The sequence below is a fragment of the Indicator indicator genome, chromosome 5 (assembly GCF_027791375.1).
Source record: "Indicator indicator isolate 239-I01 chromosome 5, UM_Iind_1.1, whole genome shotgun sequence".
Lineage (NCBI taxonomy): Eukaryota > Metazoa > Chordata > Aves > Piciformes > Indicatoridae > Indicator > Indicator indicator.
This window is the reverse complement of record NC_072014.1, coordinates 13,399,765-13,420,153: the sequence shown is the minus strand read 5'-3', so window position 1 is coordinate 13,420,153 and position 20,389 is coordinate 13,399,765. Positions and strand designations below refer to the sequence as shown.

The following is a 20,389-nucleotide window of genomic DNA, read 5'->3' as shown; positions in this document are numbered from 1 at the left end:
TGTGGGGTGCAGCCCCTGATGATTTTGTGTTGGGGTCCCTGGGGCAGTGCATGGTGAGGGAATTTGCCCAGGCTCCTAGCCCAAGCAGAGGGGATGTAGCTCAGTGGTAGAGCGCTTGCTTTGCATGTAAGAGGCCCTGGGTTCAATCCCCAGCATCTCCATGTCCTTTTGCCTCCCTAGAGCCCCCTCCCTGACAGCTCTGTGACTGGCAAAGCCCCTGCACATTACTCCCAGAAAGCCTGCCTCTCCTGAGGCTGCTCCCAGGCATCCACTTGTTGTAAGAAAGCACCCTCAGCCCTTTTCTTTCCTTGCCTGGGCACTATGGAATTGCTGGGAGTCAGAGAGGGAACTTTGTCTCTATTTCCCATGTCATGAATATTGCTGGGAAACTCGAATCCCCGGTGCTAGACAGTGTCACATTGTCCATACTTTGTGCATGCAGGTCTGGGTCCATCAGTGGGTGCCCAAAAATGAAGGTTTGTCTGTCAGTTGAGCCCATGACCCCTTGCACCCTAAGAACTGTATCCCTAGATCAGCAAGCCAGGGAGCACAGCTGGGGCAGATGATGCATCCCTGCCCACACCCTCAGCCCTGCTCTGCTCTCCACAAACTGGCAGCAGGACTTGTCAAAAAATAGCACCTGGTGCCCTTTCAGCAGTGCAATGCCTGGCACAGAGTGGGGGTGCCCATGCAACTGCACACCATGGCTCGTTGGTCTAGGGGTATGATTCTCGCTTAGGGTGCGAGAGGTCCCGGGTTCAACTCCCGGACGAGCCCTACTTTTGGGCACTTAGGGCACCCACCACCGGGCACAGCACAGTGGGCACAGCACAGTGGGCACAGGTACCTTCAACATCTCAGCCATGTCCTTTCTCTGAGGACAGTCCGACCAGTGCTGGGAGTAAGGTGCTGCCCCCTGCTCCCTTGGCAAAGAGACATAACTCAGCCATGGCCAGGGCCTATCCTCTCCTGGGTGGGAAAGGGGCTATTGTGGTGGTGAGGGATGGGTCTTCCTGCCCCCATGTCATGGCTGGGCAGCTCTGCCTGAGGGCTGCATCCACAAACACATATCCTCTCTTTGCACTATAGCTGTTCCCTCTGTCTTGGCCCTTTTGACAGCCTCGGACACCCAGGAGGCACCCAGTGCCTCCAAATTTCCAAACTCTGTGGTCAGCAGCTCCAGGTGGCTGGGGAAGGAAGCAGTGCAGGGAGCAATGAGAAAGCCAAGTTACAGGGGAGCATTGGCTCTGTGCTCCCAGAGTGTGTCAAAAGAATGCACACAACCTTAGATACCCCCCTGGGCCCCCAAAAGTGTGTGAGGTTCAAAGGCTGCGGGTATGGAGGCATGCTTTATACTGGCTCGTTGGTCTAGGGGTATGATTCTCGCTTTGGGTGCGAGAGGTCCCGGGTTCAAATCCCGGACGAGCCCTTGTTTTGGACACCTTCCTTGGTGGTGCATGGGACCATGGTGGCACAGGGAGGACAGTGGTGCCTGGCACAGGGCGCATCAGTGCCTTGTGCTATCTGGGCACATCCCCCTGTATAGGATGAACTCCTAGTGAGGTGCTGGTGTGTGCATGGGCAGGAATACAGAAGGAGGAAGAGGTGGGAAAGGGCAGGTAGAAGCAGAGATGGGCACTGCAGAGCAGAGTGGGTACTGTTGGCTGTGTGAGCCAGGAGGGTCTGTTTTTGAGATCAGGATTGTGGCAGCAGAACAAGGTGAGCAGTAGGCAGTGAGTTAGAGGTGGAGGGATTCGCCCCAGTCTCCAGCTCTGCCCATGCAGAAGTGATGTATCTCAGCAGGAGAACGCCTGCTTTGCATGTAAGAGGCCCTCGTCCTAGTATCTCCATGTCCCTTTGCCTCTTCAAAAAAACAGAGCAGGGCAGTGGGTGCCAAAAAGGAGGAGTTGAACCCAGGGCCCCTAACTGAGAATCATACCCCTAGACCAATAAACCAAGCTGGAACCCAGCACAGATCCTGTCCCCCACACTCCCACATGGACCCCGTCCCAGCCCTGACTATGCTGCCAGCACAAGTGTGAGGGAGAGCACAGAGGTCCCCTCACCCAGGAGCTTCTGCTACTGATAGTCAGGGATATCCCCAGTGTAGGGATCCCCTTTGGCAGCTGGCATGGCTGGAGGGTGATGCAGGGCTGTGTTTCATCCTTCTTAATGGGTGGCAATGGCTGAGCAGGACTGGGTCCCCTTCCCAGGTCCCTCTCCCAGTGCTGGTGTTGGGCCATGCCAAAAATACATAAATGGATCTGGGTGAGCACAGGTGTCACCAGCCCCCATTACACAGGGCAGTTTCAGTACAGGTGTCACTAGCCCCCACTACAGGGGCCAGTTGCATCACAGGTGTCACCAGTTCCTACTACAGGGAGCAATTGCAGCACAGCTGTCACCAGTATCTGCTATACAAGGGAGTTATTCTCAGCCATTCTTCCTCTCATTGTGTCTCATGCACTTAAAAAAAGCTGGAGAGTTTAGCAGTGCCTGAGTCATCACAGGCTGCACTGACATTGTGTGGATTGGCCTCAGATGCTCACATGTGAGCTGGGCATGTGGGTGAAACCCTGAGGCCCCTCCAAGAGGAGCTGGGGGCAGTTGGCAGGGTTCTGCCAGGTGAAGGGGATTGGGGCAGCAAACCCTGTATAGGGTCTGGGACCTCAAAACCCAGCTGGCACTGGTAGGGAATGTGTTGATCTCCTTGTAGCGAGGGACTGGGTCAGTACTGGGAGTGCTCCCAGCAGCAGATAAAGAAGAGTTTGGGCATTGGGGTACCCCAGACCTGGGCACACAGGAGTGGAGGAAGGGGGCAGAAACAGGGTCAGCTGTGTTGGTGGCATCCCATGATTGTGGGGCAGGTGGGCACCATGGCTCAGCTGGTTAAAGCGCCTGTCTAGTAAACAGGAGATCCTGGGTTCGACTCCCAGTGGTGCCTGGGCCTGGGGGCTGTTTTTCCTCCCTGCCCCAAGCCAGGGGCACTGCTGGGGGTCTCTGCCCTGCCCCGAGCAGTGAAGGCCCCCCACCCCTCTGTCCCAGGTGACCTCACTCTGTGGGAAGGAATTTCCTTCTTCTCCCCCTCATCTGGGAGCTCACAGTGGGCAGATGACCCAAACTGACCCCAGAAAAATAGAGAGGTGCATCCAGGGCTGGAGTCCCCCCTACTATCTTCCTCATCTTCCTGTTTCATGTGCATGACTGATGCTGAATCATGCAGGAAAGTCCTCTGGACACAAGTTAAGGGTCAGCGGCAGTGTAGGCATGATGGAGACTTGCAACAAGTACCAAAGCCCGAGGCACATATTTTTATGGCAAAAATAAATGCTACCTTGCCCTTTGCATGCTTTGGACACAGAGACAGAAGGGAACACGGAGTGGAGCAAATCAATTGCAAATGCTTGCTGTCCTGGCCAGCTGCCCTGTCACAGGCAGGTGGGTAACTGGCTGCCACAGCCGGGCATCCAGGAGTCTGCCTTCCTGGTCTGGCTCTCCAGAAGGCACCCTCAAGAACCAACTGCAGTCTTGCAGCCTTTTGTGAAAAAAAACGAGAAAAAAAATTTCCCCAAAACAAGTTGGAGCAAGGGACGAGGTGGCCGAGTGGTGAAGGCGATGGACTGCTAATCCATTGTGCTCTGCACGCGTGGGTTCGAATCCCACCCTCGTCGAGTCTCCAGGGATTCACATCCTGCAAGATGCTTTTGATGCAGTCCATGGCGTGGTTTCTCCTGTCTTCCTGTTTTGCTCTGCTCTGTTAAACACAAGTCTGCCTCTGGATTTCTGCTCCTGCTTGCTGAACCTGCTTCTGCTTGCTCAGAAACCATCATTGCCCATCAGTGCTTAATGTCATACTTACAGGTGGGAGCAGGGTATAATTTCCCTCCATTCCCCCAAACCACCTGCCAGCTACCCTCCTGCCAGCCAACTACGTCTTCTCCAGAAGGCAAAGCACCAAAGCTTGGACAGGGAATGCCAGGCAGTAGTGTAGGCACACTCTGATCCAGAGCTCTGGTTTTTTTCTGCTCTTTGTCAGCCAATTTATTAATTTCTGCATCTCACACACAAGCCCTGGGCATCCCCGTTGTGCCTATGGGAGCCAAAAGCCATTGCTGGACAAAGCCGTGTCTTGCTGAGCCATCACCATGAGTCTTCTGAGGATGTCACAGCTATTGCATGTTGGTAGATTCTGCCTGCAGCAGTGCTCACAGTGGAGGTTCCTGGCAGGGTAGAGGGTGATCTGCAAGATGAAGAGGAAAGAGGTAGAACCCCCTGCCTGCTGGGAGGTTTTTAACTGCTGAAATCCCAGTAGTCATGCAGAGAGGAAAGCCTTGCATTTCCCAGAGCATGTCTGTGCTTTGACACAGCTGGGAAAACGTGTTGTGCCAGCTTTGCAGGTGCCTTCTCCACTCCTACTCCTTCTTTCCACAGATAAGAATGTGATCAAGCAGTGCTGTGGCTTGGAGGCAGGCTTAGCTGCAGACACTGCAAGCCTGCACTGGCTTTTTGACTTTCCCTGAGGCCATGGAAGAAATGGAACTGTGCTTTGGGGAGGTGCCCTTGGGGACAGGCTGGGAGCTGCCTCCTTCTGCCAGCCACTCCTGAGCCAGAAACAGTGATCAGGCTGCAAGAAAATATCAGCCTTGTCCCATCCTGCTGCCAGAGGATGCCATGGTGCTTGGCCAGCTCTGCCACCCTGGGAAAGGGGGATGTCTGTGCCTGGTCAGCCTGGTGCCCTGCAGGAGGGATGCAGGAGTTTTCCTGTACAAAAGGCAAGTGTTTCAATGAACAGGCATTACAGTCCCAGAGAAACACCCACCTGCAGCTACAGATGATGAAATGGGAAGGGGTGGTGGGTGCAGGCCTCTCCTTGGGCAGTGCTGCATGGCCTGGGGGCTAATGCAGCAGGATGTGACTTGGGAACCTGCTGAGATAGGGGACTTGAAATAAAAAGAGGTACTTAGAGAAGGCAAGTTGCTGAGTGTGAATGGATCTATGTACTGAAAGGAGTCCTTTGCCTGGAGAAGGGGACAGAGGACACAAAAGGCATATGTCAGGAAGTCAAAATGATCTGATTTGTTTAATGAATGAGTGGAAAACCATAGTGGAATGATTTCTTCTTGAAGATGCTGGTATTTAGGAGAAGGACAAGGACTGCTTTTTCCAACCTCTACTCATTTCAGAGAATGTGCACTTTCTGCTTGAGACATGACTTTCTCCCACCAAACTGGGAGAATTTTACCAAACAAAAACATTGTACCCATTTTCTTAAATTCTGCAATGGATCCAGGATGTGCGGCAACATCATCCCTCGTTCTTTCTGCAGACAAAGGCATAAGAAGAAACATGGCCCATGACCAACTCTTTCCCTTCCCTTCATCAGCCTCAGCAGTACTCTGCAACTCCAGTTTCACTGCTCTGCATTTTAACTTCTGTCAACTCAAGGACTGGATGTCTCTGGAGGGTAGAAGTTTGCCCTGCACCAAAATTTCTCCTGAAAGACAAAGGCAGATTTTGGAGCTGCCACAGACCCACTGCTTCCCATCTCCAAGGAACACCTGCTCCCCCAGGGCTTGCCTCAGGGCCACAGCCTATCTGCCAGCAGCAGAACATGTTAGGATGACTGCCAGGTAGCTGACAGGCAAGCAGGACACCCCTGTGCCAGGAGGCAGCACCTCAATGCAGACAGACCCGGGTGGCTGCTCCTCACCACAACTGTGGAGCACCCTCGGCTGCCTGTGTCCTTGCCAGGGCAGACTCAGGGTGCTTCAGGGCTTCAGAGCCCAGCCAGTGCTGCTGGGGAGAGCCAGACTCTGGATGCCATGTGCCACCCTGGGGCTGCAGGTGATCCAATTTCACTTCACATGTCTCCTGTAATTGCTGGGTCTCCAAGTGAGCTGATGCTCCACAGCGTCACTGAGGCTGGCATCTCCCCTCCAGGAGGTCTCGTCACTGTGCACCAGGGCAGGGGCATAGGTGTGCAAGGGGACACGTAGCCCATCAGTGTTGAAGGGTGTCCCAAGGGGATCAGCTTGTCTCTTCTCCCAGCTGCAACTGTTTGTAGAACAGAGATAGAATTTGGTGTGTAGGACTCAGCTCATTTGTAAAATGTCACCATATCCTTGAATTGAAAATGTTATGAAAATAGAATGTATTCTACTGAACACATTCCCAGGCTCTTCTGCTTTGTATCTTAACGTTTTAGCATAACTAATTTCCATGCAAAGAAACCATCCTGACAAAACTCATTTTAACTCACAAAAGATAAATCAAGTACATTGTCACCAATGATAAAAATCCAGTCATCCCTGTGACAAACAGGTATGTACTTCATTTACTCCTAGCTTCATCTGGATGCCATGAGATTCACTTTTAGCAGATAATTTTTTTGGCGGAAATATTTCAAAAAATTAAAAAGAAAATAAAATTTTGTAGACTTAGATAACCTACTGGTTATATCTGTACAGCAAAGAATCTCTTAATCATGGATTCACATTATAAAATGTGAAGATCCACTCATTACTACATTTATAAGTATTGCTACTTTCTGCTCAGGACTGAATATATAGAAGGCAAGTAGGTATACAAAGTTTAAATTTCAAGAAGTTAACAAAGCCTCTTTTTCTTTTAGCCAGGGATAAGAAACTGCTAAGATTATGTAAAATTTGTTGAAAATTTTCAATTGAAGTGTGACTAAATAGAAACAGCATTTCAAATTATACTGACAACAGAGTAACCCTTTCCAAGGTGGCATAGTTAGAGGCCAGAGCAGAAACTGCAGGTTAGAAAAGATCAGATAGCTTATTGCTGATTCTGTAGAGCCTTTTACTGATCAAATATGACAAATTGATGGTAAATTTCTTCTGAAAGTATTTCTTTCAAGACAAATAATAATTGATAGATTCCTATCTTTATGAAACACGTCAACAACGTGGCTGCTTTCACACAACAGGCTTTCTATGGATTTTTCTTTCTTTTTTTTCTTTTTTTTTTTTTTTTTTAGTTTTTGGAAAACCATCTTTTAAGTCAGAACTTTTTGTCATTGTTGTTGTTTAGAAAATTAAAAAAGCAGATTTGGTATTCTCCATAAAAATTCTGTACTATTTCTAATAGTGTTAAGTAACCTAAAACTCACTGGATTGTTATCAAAACAGATGTGTTTGTTTATCCTTTGCTTGCATAAATACTCTCTATAGTTAAAACCAAGCAAAAACTGAGTTATGCCTTTTTATTTGAAAACTACTGAGTCAGATCCATAGTTTTAATGCCACAATTTGTCCTTCTGTATAGAGGGGTGCAGTGTTACATGGCAGTGCAGTGTTACGCAGCAGCACAGTGTTGTACAGGATCCCAGCGTTACATTGGCGTGCGGTGTTGTATAGGGGTGCAATGTCGTATGGGAGCACAGTATTGTAGAGGAGTGCGGTGTTATGTAGGGGTGGAGCATTATATAGGGGTGTAATGCTATGCAGGAGATCAGTTATATGGCAGTGCAGTGTTATATAGGGGTGCAATGTTATATAGAAGCTGAGTGTTCCCGGCGCCCTGGGTTGCCGGTGCTCCTTGGGGGCGTTTAAATAGTCCGTGGGTGTTCCTGGCAACGCCTCATTATGGGGGGTAGGGTGGGGGTGCCGCGTTTCCTTTAGAGCACTACACCCCTCTGTAACACTGCACCCCTCTATAATACTGCACTCCTGTATATCACTGTGCTCAGAGAGGCTGAAACGCACCTGCACACATCCAAGGGGAGCTGCTTCCCTGCATGTGGACGGAGCAGGAGCGGGAGAAGAGGCGGGAGCCGGGTCGGGGGCGGGAGCAGGAGCAGAGCTTCTCTCCTACCTGCACGCCCAGCCCCGCCCCTTTCACATGACAGCATCAGGGAGGTTGGTTTTCTTGGGAGGGTGTCTGGTTGAAATCAAAATGTTACTAAGGGAAGAGAACCACAGGGTGAAGAGCTTCCCACTGTGTCCTCCAACACACGTGGAGAGTTATAGAGGGGTACAGTGTTACACAGGAGCTCAGTACTGTATAGGAATGAAGTTTCATATAGTAGAGCAGTGTTACAGAGGGGTGCAGTGTCCTGTAGCAGAGCAGTATTTTACGGGAATGCCCTGTTGTATAGAGGTGCAGCGTTATATAAGAGCACAGTGTTATGGAGTGGTGCAGTGTTACATGGGGGTGCAGTGTTATATAGGGGTGTAGTGTTCTACAGCAGTTTTGTGAATTAATTTGTTGTCATGGTGACCACAACTGGTCTTTAGGTGTCTTTTTCTCATTGAAGATCTAAAGGAATATTTTTAATAAAGCCAGTAGGAAAATATTTGTTTAAAGTTTAGCTGTACTGTTAAATAGCTCCTCTTAGGAAAGGAAGTCCCCAAGCATCTGTGGATGTTCTTCTGGGACAGGCTGGTCCAGCGTGAGCATAACCTCAAGTACTTGAACTGGGTTGCAAAACCTAAACACAGTATGAGACTGCAAATAGAAGATCCCAGCCTGTGTCTGGAAGGGAGTCCCACAGGAAGAGGTGTTTTCTCTGGGGTCACAGGAGTGCACAAAGGCACAAAACCCCCCAAGTGATGGAACATAATTAGTGAAAACAAAGAAAATCTGACTGGCAGAAGAGGAATTTAATTCTTGGGCTGTGTGTCCAAGGTGCAACTGTGGCATCGTTATTCAAAAGTGAGCAAAAAGCAGTAAGGTAAAGCTTACAATAAAGCCTCATCTTTTCTTGCTCATCTAATTGCCTTTTAGGAGGTTGTGATGACCCCACAGCCTCCTCATTACTCCAGCAGGCTGTAAGGTCATTTTCTGTCTGAAGCATGTGTCCTCTGCTGCACCTTGGAAAAGATGATTTTCTCTTTCCCCTTCCAGAATGGTGTTGAAAATAGCTAGGCCTGACACCAGCATCTCTGAAAGGCTTTTTCCCCTGACAGACAGGACAGGAAGGTGTCACCAGGGAAAATTCAGTGCTACCAACCATGGATCTGCAAGGCCAAGTCACCCTAGGAACTAGAATGACCCCCAAAACCCTGTAAGGCATGTCTCTATCAGCAACGTTGACAACTCCCAGCTCCACACATGCATAGTACATGTTCTCCAGTACTGCCATGGTTTATTCCAGGGCAGGTGATGTTTGTGCCTCCATCTGGGCTCTACCAGCATGAAATGAAAAGACTTCTTCAAACTTTCCTTGCCCCTGGAGCCTGATGGCTCATTGCCTTGCTTGGGACCACGTCAGCAACTCCCTCTTGCCAGTGTGCAAGTGATTCATGTTTAAGTGCAGTTTGGGACTTTTGTGACTCCCCTGCTGTTTAGCAGCTGACAGGCGTTTGGCAAGGCAATCAGGTGTCACACTGCATCCTGCAATTAAAAATGTCTTGAGAATGCCACTTTATCATAAGGAAGCTTAGCTGTGAACCTCTGGCTGTGAAGAGCAGGATGGAAAGGCTCTTGACCTTGGAAATCACCTTACTCTGCAAATTCAGTCAGGTTTGTTGTGTATCACCTTCAGGAATGGACTCCAGAGCCCATAATTACTTTGCTTCAAAAATCTGATGTATCTTCCAAGAAGAATTCTTACCCCTGATGTGAGGAATAACAAAACCAGGCAAAATCCTCTAAGTGGGTCCAAAAACATTAACAATCTGCTCATCCTGAGCTAGCTCAAGACCCCATGTCTAAGTCATGGAACCATAGAATGGTTTGGGTTTGAAGGGACTTTAAAGACCATCTAGTTCCAACAGCACTGCCATGGGCAGAGACATCTTCTAGACCATGTTGCTCAGGATTCCAATCAATCTAGCTTGAACACTTCCAGGTAGGGGGCATCCATGACTTCCCTGGGCAACTTGTTCCAGTGTCTAACCACCCTTACTGTAAAGAATTTCTTCCTTAAATGTCTGTAGGTACCTGGGCAGCTAGGGCAACTCCAGCATTTCTCTGCCAGCTGTGTGTGGTCCCCCAGTACCCTTGGAGTGGCAAGGTGGCCCTCTGGTTTTCCTGTCATCAGTGAGAGCATCTACCTACAAATGTAGGTTTGTTGTGTTGTGCCTGCACCCCTGAGCTCACTTCAGGTGCACTGGGGAGCTGAATTGTTTGTGCTTGGAGGAAGGTGGGAGTGATGTACTGGGGCATGTGCCTGCCCTGAATTCTGCCAAAACACTCTTCTGCCTGGTGCTGTAAGACCTAAAATGTACTTTGGCCTTAGGTAAATGTACTTTGGGAAGGTAATTAATGCCTCTAGCCAGAATCATTTCAATCTTACTCAATATTAAATGGAAGCAAAACATGAGAGATGAAAGAGGGAACTGTTTAATCAGCTGGGGGAAATTTCCAAGAGAAAACTGCTGGTTGTTGGAGAGTTTCAGGCAGAAGGTATGTGCCCACCCCTGGGGAGATGAGGCACCCTATAAAATCCCATGTGGCACCTGACTCCACCACCCGCTCTCTGCTGCCGCTGCTGCCTCTGTCTGGGTAAGTTGAATTGGGCTCCGTTTCCTCCCCACTGAGCTGTTGTTTTGACCCATGCCTTTAGTCTGGTTCTCTACCAGCGTTCAGGGCTTGTTACCTGATTCCTTCCTGCCTGTGGAGGATTGCAGGGAAGGGTTTCCTTCTGCTCCAAAATGAGGCGTGCAAGGGGTTCTAGGATGCAGGGCTTGTAGGATACATAACCATGTAGCCTGGTGCATCCTGCATGGTTTTCCTTGCTGAAGAAAACCTGCACGTGTGCAACATGCACATGCCCAGGTTGCAGGGCTCAGCGTGTCTTTGTGTGTGGAAGGACATCCAAGGTCCCGTATATTTTGAGATGGGGTAGCTTAGCTCATGTCAAGTCCAGCTCAGTCTTGCATGGATTTAGTGAGTTTTGCTACAACTAGATGCACCTCAGCCAGCATTTTGCTAGCTGAAGTTTTGCTGCCAGCTCAAAGGCAGGCAGTGTGCAGGGGTGGATCTGCTTTCAGCTTCTGGTGCCTCCAGTTTCCCCAGACATGCAATTCAAACCAAACTCAGTACTATCTCCAGGGTGGGATACAGGGAGAGGGAATGGGGAAGCTGGCTCCTGCCCATTTGGAAAGTCTTTCTCTGAGGTTTCTAAACCATCCGTACTTTCCCACACCTCTTACTGTGAGACGTCTCAGCAGCGATGGACCAGCCTCTGCCTCGCATTTACACTCTGGTTCTGGCTTTCAGGTGTACGTCCTTGCTGAGCGATGTCCTGCTACGACTTGTGCCTGCCCTCCTCTTGTGGTCCCCGGCCACTGGCCACCAGCTGCAACCAGCCCTGCTTCCGCCGCTGTGGGGACTCCACTGCCGTCATCCAGCCCCCTACTGTTGTGGTCACCCTGCCCGGGCCCATCCTCAGCTCTTACCCGCAAAATACGACGGTGGGGTCCACAGCGTCGGCGGCAATTGGGAGCTACCTCCGGTGCTGTGGGGTTCCCGTGGCCTCTGGCAGTTCTCGGGGGCTTGGGAAGGCAGGACTGCTGTGCTTGGGCAGCGGACTGTAGGATTGTCCCCGGCGGTCAGCCCCTCCTGCCGATGCCAGCAAAGCAGCCACATCAGGAAGGAAAAAGCACAGGACCAAGATTTGGGAAGAGGACTAAGGAAATGCCCGTGGCTTTCCCAGCTGTGGAAAAGGGAAGGGAGCCATGTGAGCTTGTCACTTGAGATTGTGCCTCTGTACACCTTTCTCTAGCTAAGCCTTTATATTTCCATGTAGGTGTCACACCCTGCAGTGCTACACAGCATTTGCTGCTGGCTGGGCGAAAATGCTTATAGCAGGCTGTAGATGGAAGATGATAGTCACGGGGTGATGGGGCAGACAAACACCTTGTAGGGGTCAGCATGTCCCAGAGTGGGATTTATCTGTTCCTTTACCAAGCGCTGGAAATGCTCTATGCATACTCTGAACTGGTTTATTCTCCTTCTCATTAAAGTCATTCTACATCATATCCTGAGTCTTCTGGTGTTCCTAGTGCCTTTGGTGTGGAGGGGTAACTTGCTCTGGAGGCAGCTTGTTACTGGCACAAGAGGGTTCTTTTTTTTGTTGTTTGAAAAATTAGTTTCTGCTGCTCAGCTCCACACTGGCCTGATGTAAGTGTGTGGTTTGCTGTGACCAGCCTGAGGGTAGCTTTCTCAACCTAGAAACCTCTCTTACTGCCCTATAGCAAGCACCTGATTAAGGAGGACTTCCTGCAGGAGTAGACTTATTGCCTGTTCCCTTGAGGAGGTGGGAACACAAAAGGTTGGCATTCCAAAAAGGTATTTTCCCTGCACTTTGCAGCAATATCTCAGGAGGAGCTAAGGAGGATGGATGGCATCAGGGAAGAAAGGCAGAAGTGTACTTCTTGTGAGATGTTCCTTTGGATGGTCATCCTACTCCAAACTCACCCAATGTTTTATGGGTGACAATGAAGAGTAGAAAATTCCTAAGATACACCAGGACAAAACCATACCTCGAGCATTAGGCTTTTTATTCTTACTCTTTACAACAGCGTTGCACAAATAACTACAGACTGACACAAACCGAGACAACTCAGGTACCAGTGAGGCATGTGATGTGTCTGCATCTGGCTGAATGTTTTCATGAAGCAGCAGAAATGTTTTGTTCTGAGCTGCTGCATGCACACAGACATGCATATGTGCAGATGTGGCATTTTCTGGTCTGACCCTATGAAAATGTGAGCTGAATATACCCACGTTCCTGTGCTAGCTCAGTATGATGGCTCAGGGAGTACCATCCCACCCTGGATGTGCACCCTCCTTGTCCAGCAGCCCATGACCACAGTAGTATCCTCAGCCCTGTTAGAGAAAGAGGGATACCTGCAATGTGAAACATGGTGCAGGCTCATCCAGATTTCCTCTGGACATACAAACATTCAGGAACCCAAATGTGCTGAGACCTGACTGATTAGAGGTGTTGCACAAAGAGGCATCCTAATGTTTCTCAGAGACACCAAGCACGGTGGTTGCTCAAACTGGCGTTAAAGCTATCAGGAAAGATATATAAATGTCATAATAAGAATGCAAAGAACAAACTACAATTTCCTTTTGTGGCATGCAGATACTGAGGTAAGAGCAAAAGCTGAACTAGTGCTTACCAGGGAGATTTCCTCTGATGCTGAGCAGAAGACCTGCAGGTCCCATGCTTGTGAGCTGGTAAGTCTGAGGATAAGAATAACTCTGTCTCTGACCCCAGTGACAGCACAATGAGTTCCATACTGAGCTCTTCCCAAAGACTGGACCCAAGACTTCATTCGAACACACTAGAGAATTGGAAAATAGATTATTTTAGAGGGAAAGGATGCAGGTGTCTCTGGAAAAAGATGTCAGGCATTGAATAAAGTCTCTTTCCAAGATGCCATATATCATCAAGCAAAACCTTTTCAGCTAACGGAGGGGAGAATAAGAATCTTCCATGGGTATTTAAATCTTTCTTCTCTTTGGTAGTTTGACATTTTGCATAAGGCTTATGAGAGTTTATAAGGAGTGAATAAGCTGACCTTGAAAGCATGTTGATTTTCAAAAGACTTTGACCAAGTTCAGCTGGTTGCTCAAGAGATCTTCACAGGAATGCTCTTAATGTAGAGAAATTTTTTCTGGGAATTGCTCAGCAGTCCAAGCACCAGGTGTGGTTTCTCAGTCCTCTTCCAAGAACTGCTCAGATGTATTTATTCCAGCTCCAGAAATTGTCTGCAAAGATGGGATGCAAAACTCTGAACACTACAATAAGGAAAGCCATTGGATTTCCAGCAAAAGCTTTGTTAGAGAGCAGTAGGCATATGGGGCTTGTGCAACTGTCTTCCACCAGTCTGCTGTGTAGGACAGTCCTGAATGGAGCAGGGGGAAAGAATAATGACAGCTAGTATGTGGCTTTTCACAGGATTACTCCACCAGTGAGGTTCTACAGACTATTTTTCTGAAGATCTGGTGTCTCAAAGGAGATTAAAACCCACACAAGTCCTTGATTTGACTTGTTAATTGTGGTACCTTAGTGCAGACAGAACTGGGGAAAGGAGGGCTTCAGTGCCCTGCAGGTCTCTCTGTTCTGGATCTGGCACTCTGTCTCCCATGGGTGCTGTGACACCCAGCTGGGAGTCATGTCATCTTGGCTCCCAGCTCAAGAGCTGTCCTGAATTAATTCCACCACATATTCCCCCCAGCCAGCTCTTGCCCAGGGCAGGACCTCACAGACCTGCTGATCAAGCCTTAAAAATACAGATTCGTGCAAAGACAATGCAGCCAAAGGCACTAGTTCAAAACAAGGAACTACATACCAAGACTGAGATGATAAATAATGCTTAGTGGATGAAAGGATGCACATGGAGGGAAATAGCTGGATCCTGGGATTTGGTCCCAGCATTGCCGAGTTCCAGCTTCTAAGTGCAGTGGCAGAAACATTTCTCAGAAAAGCTTGGAGCTTAGCCCAAAAGCAACCCCTTGTCCATGCCTGCTTATGTAGAATTTCATGTCTGCTGTTTACCTCCTATTTTGCCTCAACTGCTCATGTGCTTGGACAAAACCTTCTCTCTGTTGTCACTCGATATCTTCCTCCTGCAGCACTCATTGCTTCCTGTAGATCTCTATTTGCCTTCATTTTCTTTCTTCTGTCCTTTGCTTTGGTGAAGTCAGCTGCACCAGCAGAAATGACAGAAATGACAGTGCATGGTGGGTGATAGTTCCCCATTGCAGGGTCACATCTGTGGGGGCATCAACCTCCTCTTTGTGGTGCCTATAACCATGGGAAAACCCTAATCTGCACCACCCCATGTGGCAAATTGTCTTGCTCAAGTTTGTCTGCCTTTTTGGAGAAGCTGATAGAAGCAGCCAGTGAGCATTTTGTGCGCTGATGGGTTCTTTGGGGATGGAGGAGTTGGGGAGGAAGAATGAAGTCATGGTTTAAGTTGGATAAAATAGAGAAGCATAGAGGATTGTTATGCAAAAGGGAAGACTGGTGTGAGTAGCAAACAAGTGGGATCATTAGGAGTGGAAGCCCTAATGAGCATGAGGCTGGTGACAGGGATGGAGGGACTGATGGTGGCTGAATGATTGCTAGGCCAACAAGATCCCAGCACATCTCTCTGGCTCCTCTGCACATAAAGGTGAGAAGAGAAACATCCTGGTGACTCATAACAGTGGGACAGGATGAAGAGACATATTCACTGCTTGTGCTTTTGCTAGGTTGCAAAAGGTATGTCCCACCCCAGCATCTGGGTGCCAAGCTGAGGACAACACCAGAAGGGTGAGCTAGCCTCAGCAGGCAGCATTCCCTCATCCCTGCTTGCTGGGGCAAGGACTCATGGCCAGAGTGCTTGGGGACATGTGTCCTGGAGCCAGACAGGAAAAGAGACAGAGCCCTTGGAGCTGGGAGCCTGCAGGCATGACAGACTGAGATGGGACTTGTTTGTCAACAAAAGTCTTCCTCTTGCCCACCAAAGCTTTGCAATGCAACTTCCCACCATCAAAGCAGAGAGGACACATGCCCTTATGAAGAGGAGAAAGAGCTTTAGGAAGGAGAGAGAAAGTGGTTTCTGGGATGAGAAGGAATAAGAGGGAGGAAAATGCACCACTGAGAGGACATCCCACCCTAGGCACCTACAGACTAACTGCAGGTGCTTGACACTGAATCTTTGGGTGACCTCACTGCCATGAAAGGGCCTTGCACCGGCCTGGGGAGTCAGGCAGGAAAATAACAGACTATCCACACATGTGAGTCATGGGGGAAGAAACATGCAAATTGAAAGTCACTGGTCTCCCAGTTGGTCCTCCTGCTCCTTACCTATGGGAGTGGGGCTCACAAGAATTGCACCCTAGCAAGTCTGCAACCCTGCTGGCTCTGCCAGCACACCTGAGACAAAATCATCGCCAGACACTGCTCCTGGCTTCCATATACCTCTTTGTCCTCTGAGCTTCTTGCCCCAGGGAGGGCAGCCCTTGGGGATAGACAGAGATGAGCACAATAAAAGCTGAGCTCAAATCCCAACGGTTTATGAGGTCTTGGGAATGAAATATTTGTGGAGTTTTGTTTGACACTCAAGAATTACTCAGTTAAATATTCCAAGGCTGTTAATTCAGGTTTGATGAGAATTAGATGTCTGCATATTTCCCAGAGAGGAAAGGTCTCATCTGGTTACTTCTGCGTAAGGCAGCTGTTAGCACTGGATGTGTGGAGCTGAAGAAGTCAGGCAACCACAGGGGTTGCGTGACCTGGAAATCACAGGGATGGGTGCAGTGCTCCCCCTGCCCACCCCTTGCAGGGCAGGGGAGAGGAGTGAGGTTTGTCTGTACTGCCTATGTCTGAGTCATCCCTGTTCCCCTGGGTCAGCTCACAGGGTTTGGATGTGCCCCAAGGAGGGAACCTTTGCTCTAGCACAACCTGCAATGCAGTATAATTAGCATTGAAGTCTCACTGTGGGTGGACTGTCTGAAAATCAGCTCCTTACCCTGCTCCCACTGTGGCTGTCTTTCATGGAGGGAGGTTGCCACCAGCTTGGGTCCCTCAGCAGCTCAGCTTCCCACCCCAGCACATCTACATGCAGCCCAATCCTCAGGAACTGTGTCCAGAAAAAAATCCCCATCCTGCCCTAGAGCCATCCTCATAGTCCTGGAGCCCCACGGTACCATGGTACCCTGATGATTGCCATGGTTGGAAGATTCTGAAGGCTGGGAAAAAAGAACAGCCAGGGAAAATGTCTGGTAATGCAGCACTCACAGCTTCTGTCCCTTGTCCTAAAGCAACACTGGCACCTGTGGGGAAAAGGAGAGGGATATTGCTGGGGTAGTGATAGGAGATGGGAACTTTCAGGAGACATCACTCTGTGCTCAGCACCACGGGTTGGTAGAGCACAGAGGCCAAAGGAAGGCACCCTGGCTCTGCCCTGGCTCGTTGGTCTAGGGGTATGATTCTCGCTTCGGGTGCGAGAGGTCCCGGGTTCAACTCCCGGACGAGCCCTACTTTTGGGCACTCACCTTCCCTGGTGGCACACGGGGTTGTGGTGCCTGATGCAGTGTGGTTGATGCCAAGTCCTTCATGGGTGTGTCCCCAGGGGCAGGTTGGTCCCTCAAGAGTTGGTAGCAAGGTGCTGCTGGTCCAGGGGGATGTAATGTAGTACAGCAGGGGGTCACTTGCTTTGCATGTGAGAAGCCCTGGGTTTAACCCTTCCAGCATCTCCACCACTTTTTGCCTGCCCAGATCCACCTCCCTGCTGTGTGGCTGATGGAGCACCCTAGGGCTGCCTGTGGGCTTTCTAGCACCCTTAAGCTGAGGGTTCGCTGGGGGAAAACTACAGCCACAGCTGCACCCCAAAACCCTAAAATGTGGGAGGCAGAGGGGTTAGGGAGTGCAGCACCCCAGCTCTTTGCTCTGGGAATATGATTCTTGTTTTGAACGTGAGAGGTTCAAAGTTCAACTCCTGGATGAGCCCTCCTTTTGGGACAACCTCTCCATTGTGGACAGCATCCCTGATGTTCTCTGCAGATATGGTGGAGCCTTAAGGGCCAGGCCTGGCATCTCCCTCTGTCTGCACACCTGTGGTGTGGCCATAGTGGTTCTCATTCATCTGACACTAGTTTTAGGAAGCTCAGACCCTGTCACTGAGATGACAGAGGCAGTATACCTTAACTGCACAACTCCTGTGGTAAGGGGGATGTAGCTCAGTGGTAGAGCGCTTGCTTTGCATGTAAGAGGCCCTGGGTTCAATCCCCAGCATCTCCAGCTTTTGCCTCCTTAAACCCATCTTTTCCACGGGGCAGTGGTGATAAACTCATCTTTTATGTCTGCAAAGGAGATTCCCCCATGCCCTCACCCTGCACCACAACCCCAGGCAGCACTGCCCAAAGGCGACATGGTGGAACTAGGGCATCACTCTGCCATGTTCCACTCTCCTGACAACTCCTTTCCCATGTCTAGGAGGGGACAAGTCCTAGCCATGGCTGAGCTGTGCCTTTTTGATTAGGGGACAGTGAGCAGCACCTTACTCCTGACACTGGAGAGAATGTCCCAGCAGTGAGGACATGGCCAAGCTAATAAGGCATCCTGGGCCCCCTATGCCAAGCAGCAAGGGATGTGCCTGGTGGTGGGAGCCCAAAAGTAGGGCTCGTCTGGGAGTTGAACCCAGGACCTCTCGCACCCTAAGCGAGAATCATACCCCTAGACCAACGAGCCATGGCGTGCAGCTGCAAGGGCACCCCCACTGTCTGCCGGGCACTGGGCTGCTCGGGGGGGCACTGCTGCACAGCAAACAGGGAGCACCAGGTGTTACTGCTTGGCAATGGACCAAGGCTGAGGGCTGTTGCCAGTAGAACTGTGGTACCCAGAAAGAGGTTCTGAGCAGACATGTAGGTGCCTAGGCCCCTGGCTGTGGTGAGTGCCAGAGCCTGGCACTTGCAATGGAGGGTTACAGAGACAACACGTGTATTAGATGTAAGCAGGTGAACAATCTGCTCAGCCTGGTGGCTGGGCTGAAGGAGGAAGTTGTGAGGCTAAGGACTATAAGGGGATATGAAGAGGACATGGAATTGTGGAGTTGGACTCTGACGTTCCTGGGGGGAGTCAGCAGGTGTGAGTGGCACAAGAAGCAGGGAATCCCAGGCCCTTTCGTCTCCTGGAAAAAGGAAGAAACCTAAGGGATGGGGAGGAATGGAGCCAGGTCCCTCTCTGGTGATGCAGGAGAAGCAGGTGGGTCCCCTCCCAATCTTCTCAGCCGCCCACACACAACAGGTATGGGGCTCTTGAAACAGGGGGCCAGATGAACGAGGACGGAGGTGAATACCCATGCACACAGCTACCCAGGACTTATCAGCCAGTCCCATGACTTAGGATCAGCCAGTCCCATGACAAACAAGAAAAAAAAGAAAGGTGGTAGTAGTAGGGGATTCCCTTCTCAGGGGAACCAAGGGCCCGATTTGCAGGCCAGATCCATCCTACAGGGAGGTCTGCTGCCTGCCTGGGGCACAGGTTAGGAACATTTCTAAGAGACTTCCAGTTCTGGTGCAGCTATCAGACTATTACTCACTGCTGGTTATGCAAATTTAGAGTGATGAGGCAATGTATAGGAGTACAAAAGCAATTATAAAAGACTTCAGGGCTTTGGGGAGATTACTTAAGGGCTTGGGAGCACAAGTGGTGTTCTCTTCAATCCCTCTAGTGACAGGAAGTAATATTGAAGGAAAGAAAATAATCCATGTGATTAACACATGGCTTAGAGGTTGTTGCTGCTAACAGAACTTTGGGGTTTTTGACCATAGGGAAGTTTTCTTGGCACTGGGTCTACTGGTGACAGATGGAGTTCACCTGTCCCATAAGGGGACAAGAATCCTTGCACATGAGTTGGCTGGGCTCATTGACAAGGCTTTAAACTAGTTTTAAAGGGGGATGAGGATGTAGCTGGCTTTGCCACTGAGAACTCTGGGTGTAGTAGCCCAATGCTTGCGAAGCAGTGTGTTGGCATCTTAGATAATCAGAAGGTCTACCCCACCTCAAGGTTGAAAACTATGTACTCAACTCCCTCCCTGAAATGTTTATACACCAATGCACGCAGCATGGGCAATAAATAGGAGGAGCTGGAAGCCATTGTGCTACAGAGGAAACTATCATATAGCAGCCATCATGGAAACCTGGTAGGATGACTCCCACAACTGGAGTGCTGCAATCAATGGGTTCCAACTTTTCAGAAGGAATAGTCAAGGAAATAGAGGTGGTAAAGTGGCCCTCCATGTTAGGGAAACATATGAAGCAAATGTAACACCCATCTACAGGAAAAGAAGAAAAGAGGATCTGGGAAACCATAGACATGTCAATCTGACCTCGGTACTGGGGAAGGTTGTGGAGCAGGCCATCTCAAACACCATTACAGGACATATAGAGAATAACCAGAAGATCAGGCCCAGTCAGCATGGGTTTATGAAGGGCAGGTCCTGCCTGACCAACCTGATCTCCTTCTGTGACAGGATGACCCAACTGTTGAATGAGGGAAAGGCTGTGGATATTGTCTACCTAGACTTTCGAAAAGCCTTTCACACTGTTTCCCACAAAATTCTGGTGGACAAACTGGCTGTTCATGTCTTGGATGACACACGCTCTGCTGGATAAAGCATTGGCTGGGCAAATGGGCCCAAAGAGTGGTGGTCAATGGAGTTAAATCCAGCTGGTGGCTGGTCACAAGTGGTGTTCCTCAGGGCTCTGTGTTGGGACCACTTCTGTTTAACATCTTTATTGATGACCTTGATGAAAACATAGTGTTTTCATCAGATGACAGCAAGTTAGGTGTGAGTGTTGATCAACATGAGGGCAGGGAGGCTCTACAGAGGGGCTTGGATCAATGGGCCAATGTTAATGGGATGAGCTTCAACAAGGCCAAATGCCAGGTCACAACAACCCCAGGCAATGCTA

The 20,389-nt window shown here is 49.7% G+C and overlaps 1 protein-coding gene and 8 non-coding genes across 9 annotated transcripts; 8 read left to right on the top strand and 1 right to left on the bottom strand.

The window, feature by feature from the left end:
* Nucleotides 1-89: 89 nt before the first annotated feature.
* On the top strand, nt 90-161 carry TRNAA-UGC (transfer RNA alanine (anticodon UGC)). Its single transcript has one exon. It is a non-coding gene; the product is annotated as a tRNA-Ala (tRNA).
* Nucleotides 162-705: 544 nt separating this feature from the next.
* TRNAP-AGG (transfer RNA proline (anticodon AGG)) lies at nt 706-777 on the top strand. Its single transcript has one exon. It is a non-coding gene; the product is annotated as a tRNA-Pro (tRNA).
* A 580-nt stretch (nt 778-1,357) lies between these two features.
* TRNAP-UGG (transfer RNA proline (anticodon UGG)) lies at nt 1,358-1,429 on the top strand. Its single transcript has one exon. It is a non-coding gene; the product is annotated as a tRNA-Pro (tRNA).
* A 1,441-nt stretch (nt 1,430-2,870) lies between these two features.
* Nucleotides 2,871-2,944, top strand: TRNAT-AGU (transfer RNA threonine (anticodon AGU)). Its single transcript has one exon. It is a non-coding gene; the product is annotated as a tRNA-Thr (tRNA).
* A 645-nt stretch (nt 2,945-3,589) lies between these two features.
* On the top strand, nt 3,590-3,671 carry TRNAS-GCU (transfer RNA serine (anticodon GCU)). The gene has a single exon. It is a non-coding gene; the product is annotated as a tRNA-Ser (tRNA).
* Nucleotides 3,672-11,210: 7,539 nt separating this feature from the next.
* On the top strand, nt 11,211-11,507 carry LOC128967315 (beta-keratin-related protein-like). The gene has a single exon (XM_054381383.1). It carries the CDS (start codon nt 11,211-11,213, stop codon nt 11,505-11,507), a length of 297 nt encoding a protein of 98 aa, XP_054237358.1.
* Nucleotides 11,508-16,879: 5,372 nt separating this feature from the next.
* On the top strand, nt 16,880-16,951 carry TRNAP-CGG (transfer RNA proline (anticodon CGG)). Its single transcript has one exon. It is a non-coding gene; the product is annotated as a tRNA-Pro (tRNA).
* Nucleotides 16,952-17,641: 690 nt separating this feature from the next.
* TRNAA-UGC (transfer RNA alanine (anticodon UGC)) lies at nt 17,642-17,713 on the top strand. The gene has a single exon. It is a non-coding gene; the product is annotated as a tRNA-Ala (tRNA).
* A 378-nt stretch (nt 17,714-18,091) lies between these two features.
* On the bottom strand, nt 18,092-18,163 carry TRNAP-AGG (transfer RNA proline (anticodon AGG)). The gene has a single exon. It is a non-coding gene; the product is annotated as a tRNA-Pro (tRNA).
* Nucleotides 18,164-20,389: the final 2,226 nt, after the last annotated feature.

What these genes read in the sequence shown, in the direction of transcription:
- LOC128967315 (XM_054381383.1), top strand. Translation starts at nt 11,211, where the DNA reads ATGTCCTGCTACGACTTGTGCCTGCCCTCCTCTTGTGGTCCCCGGCCA.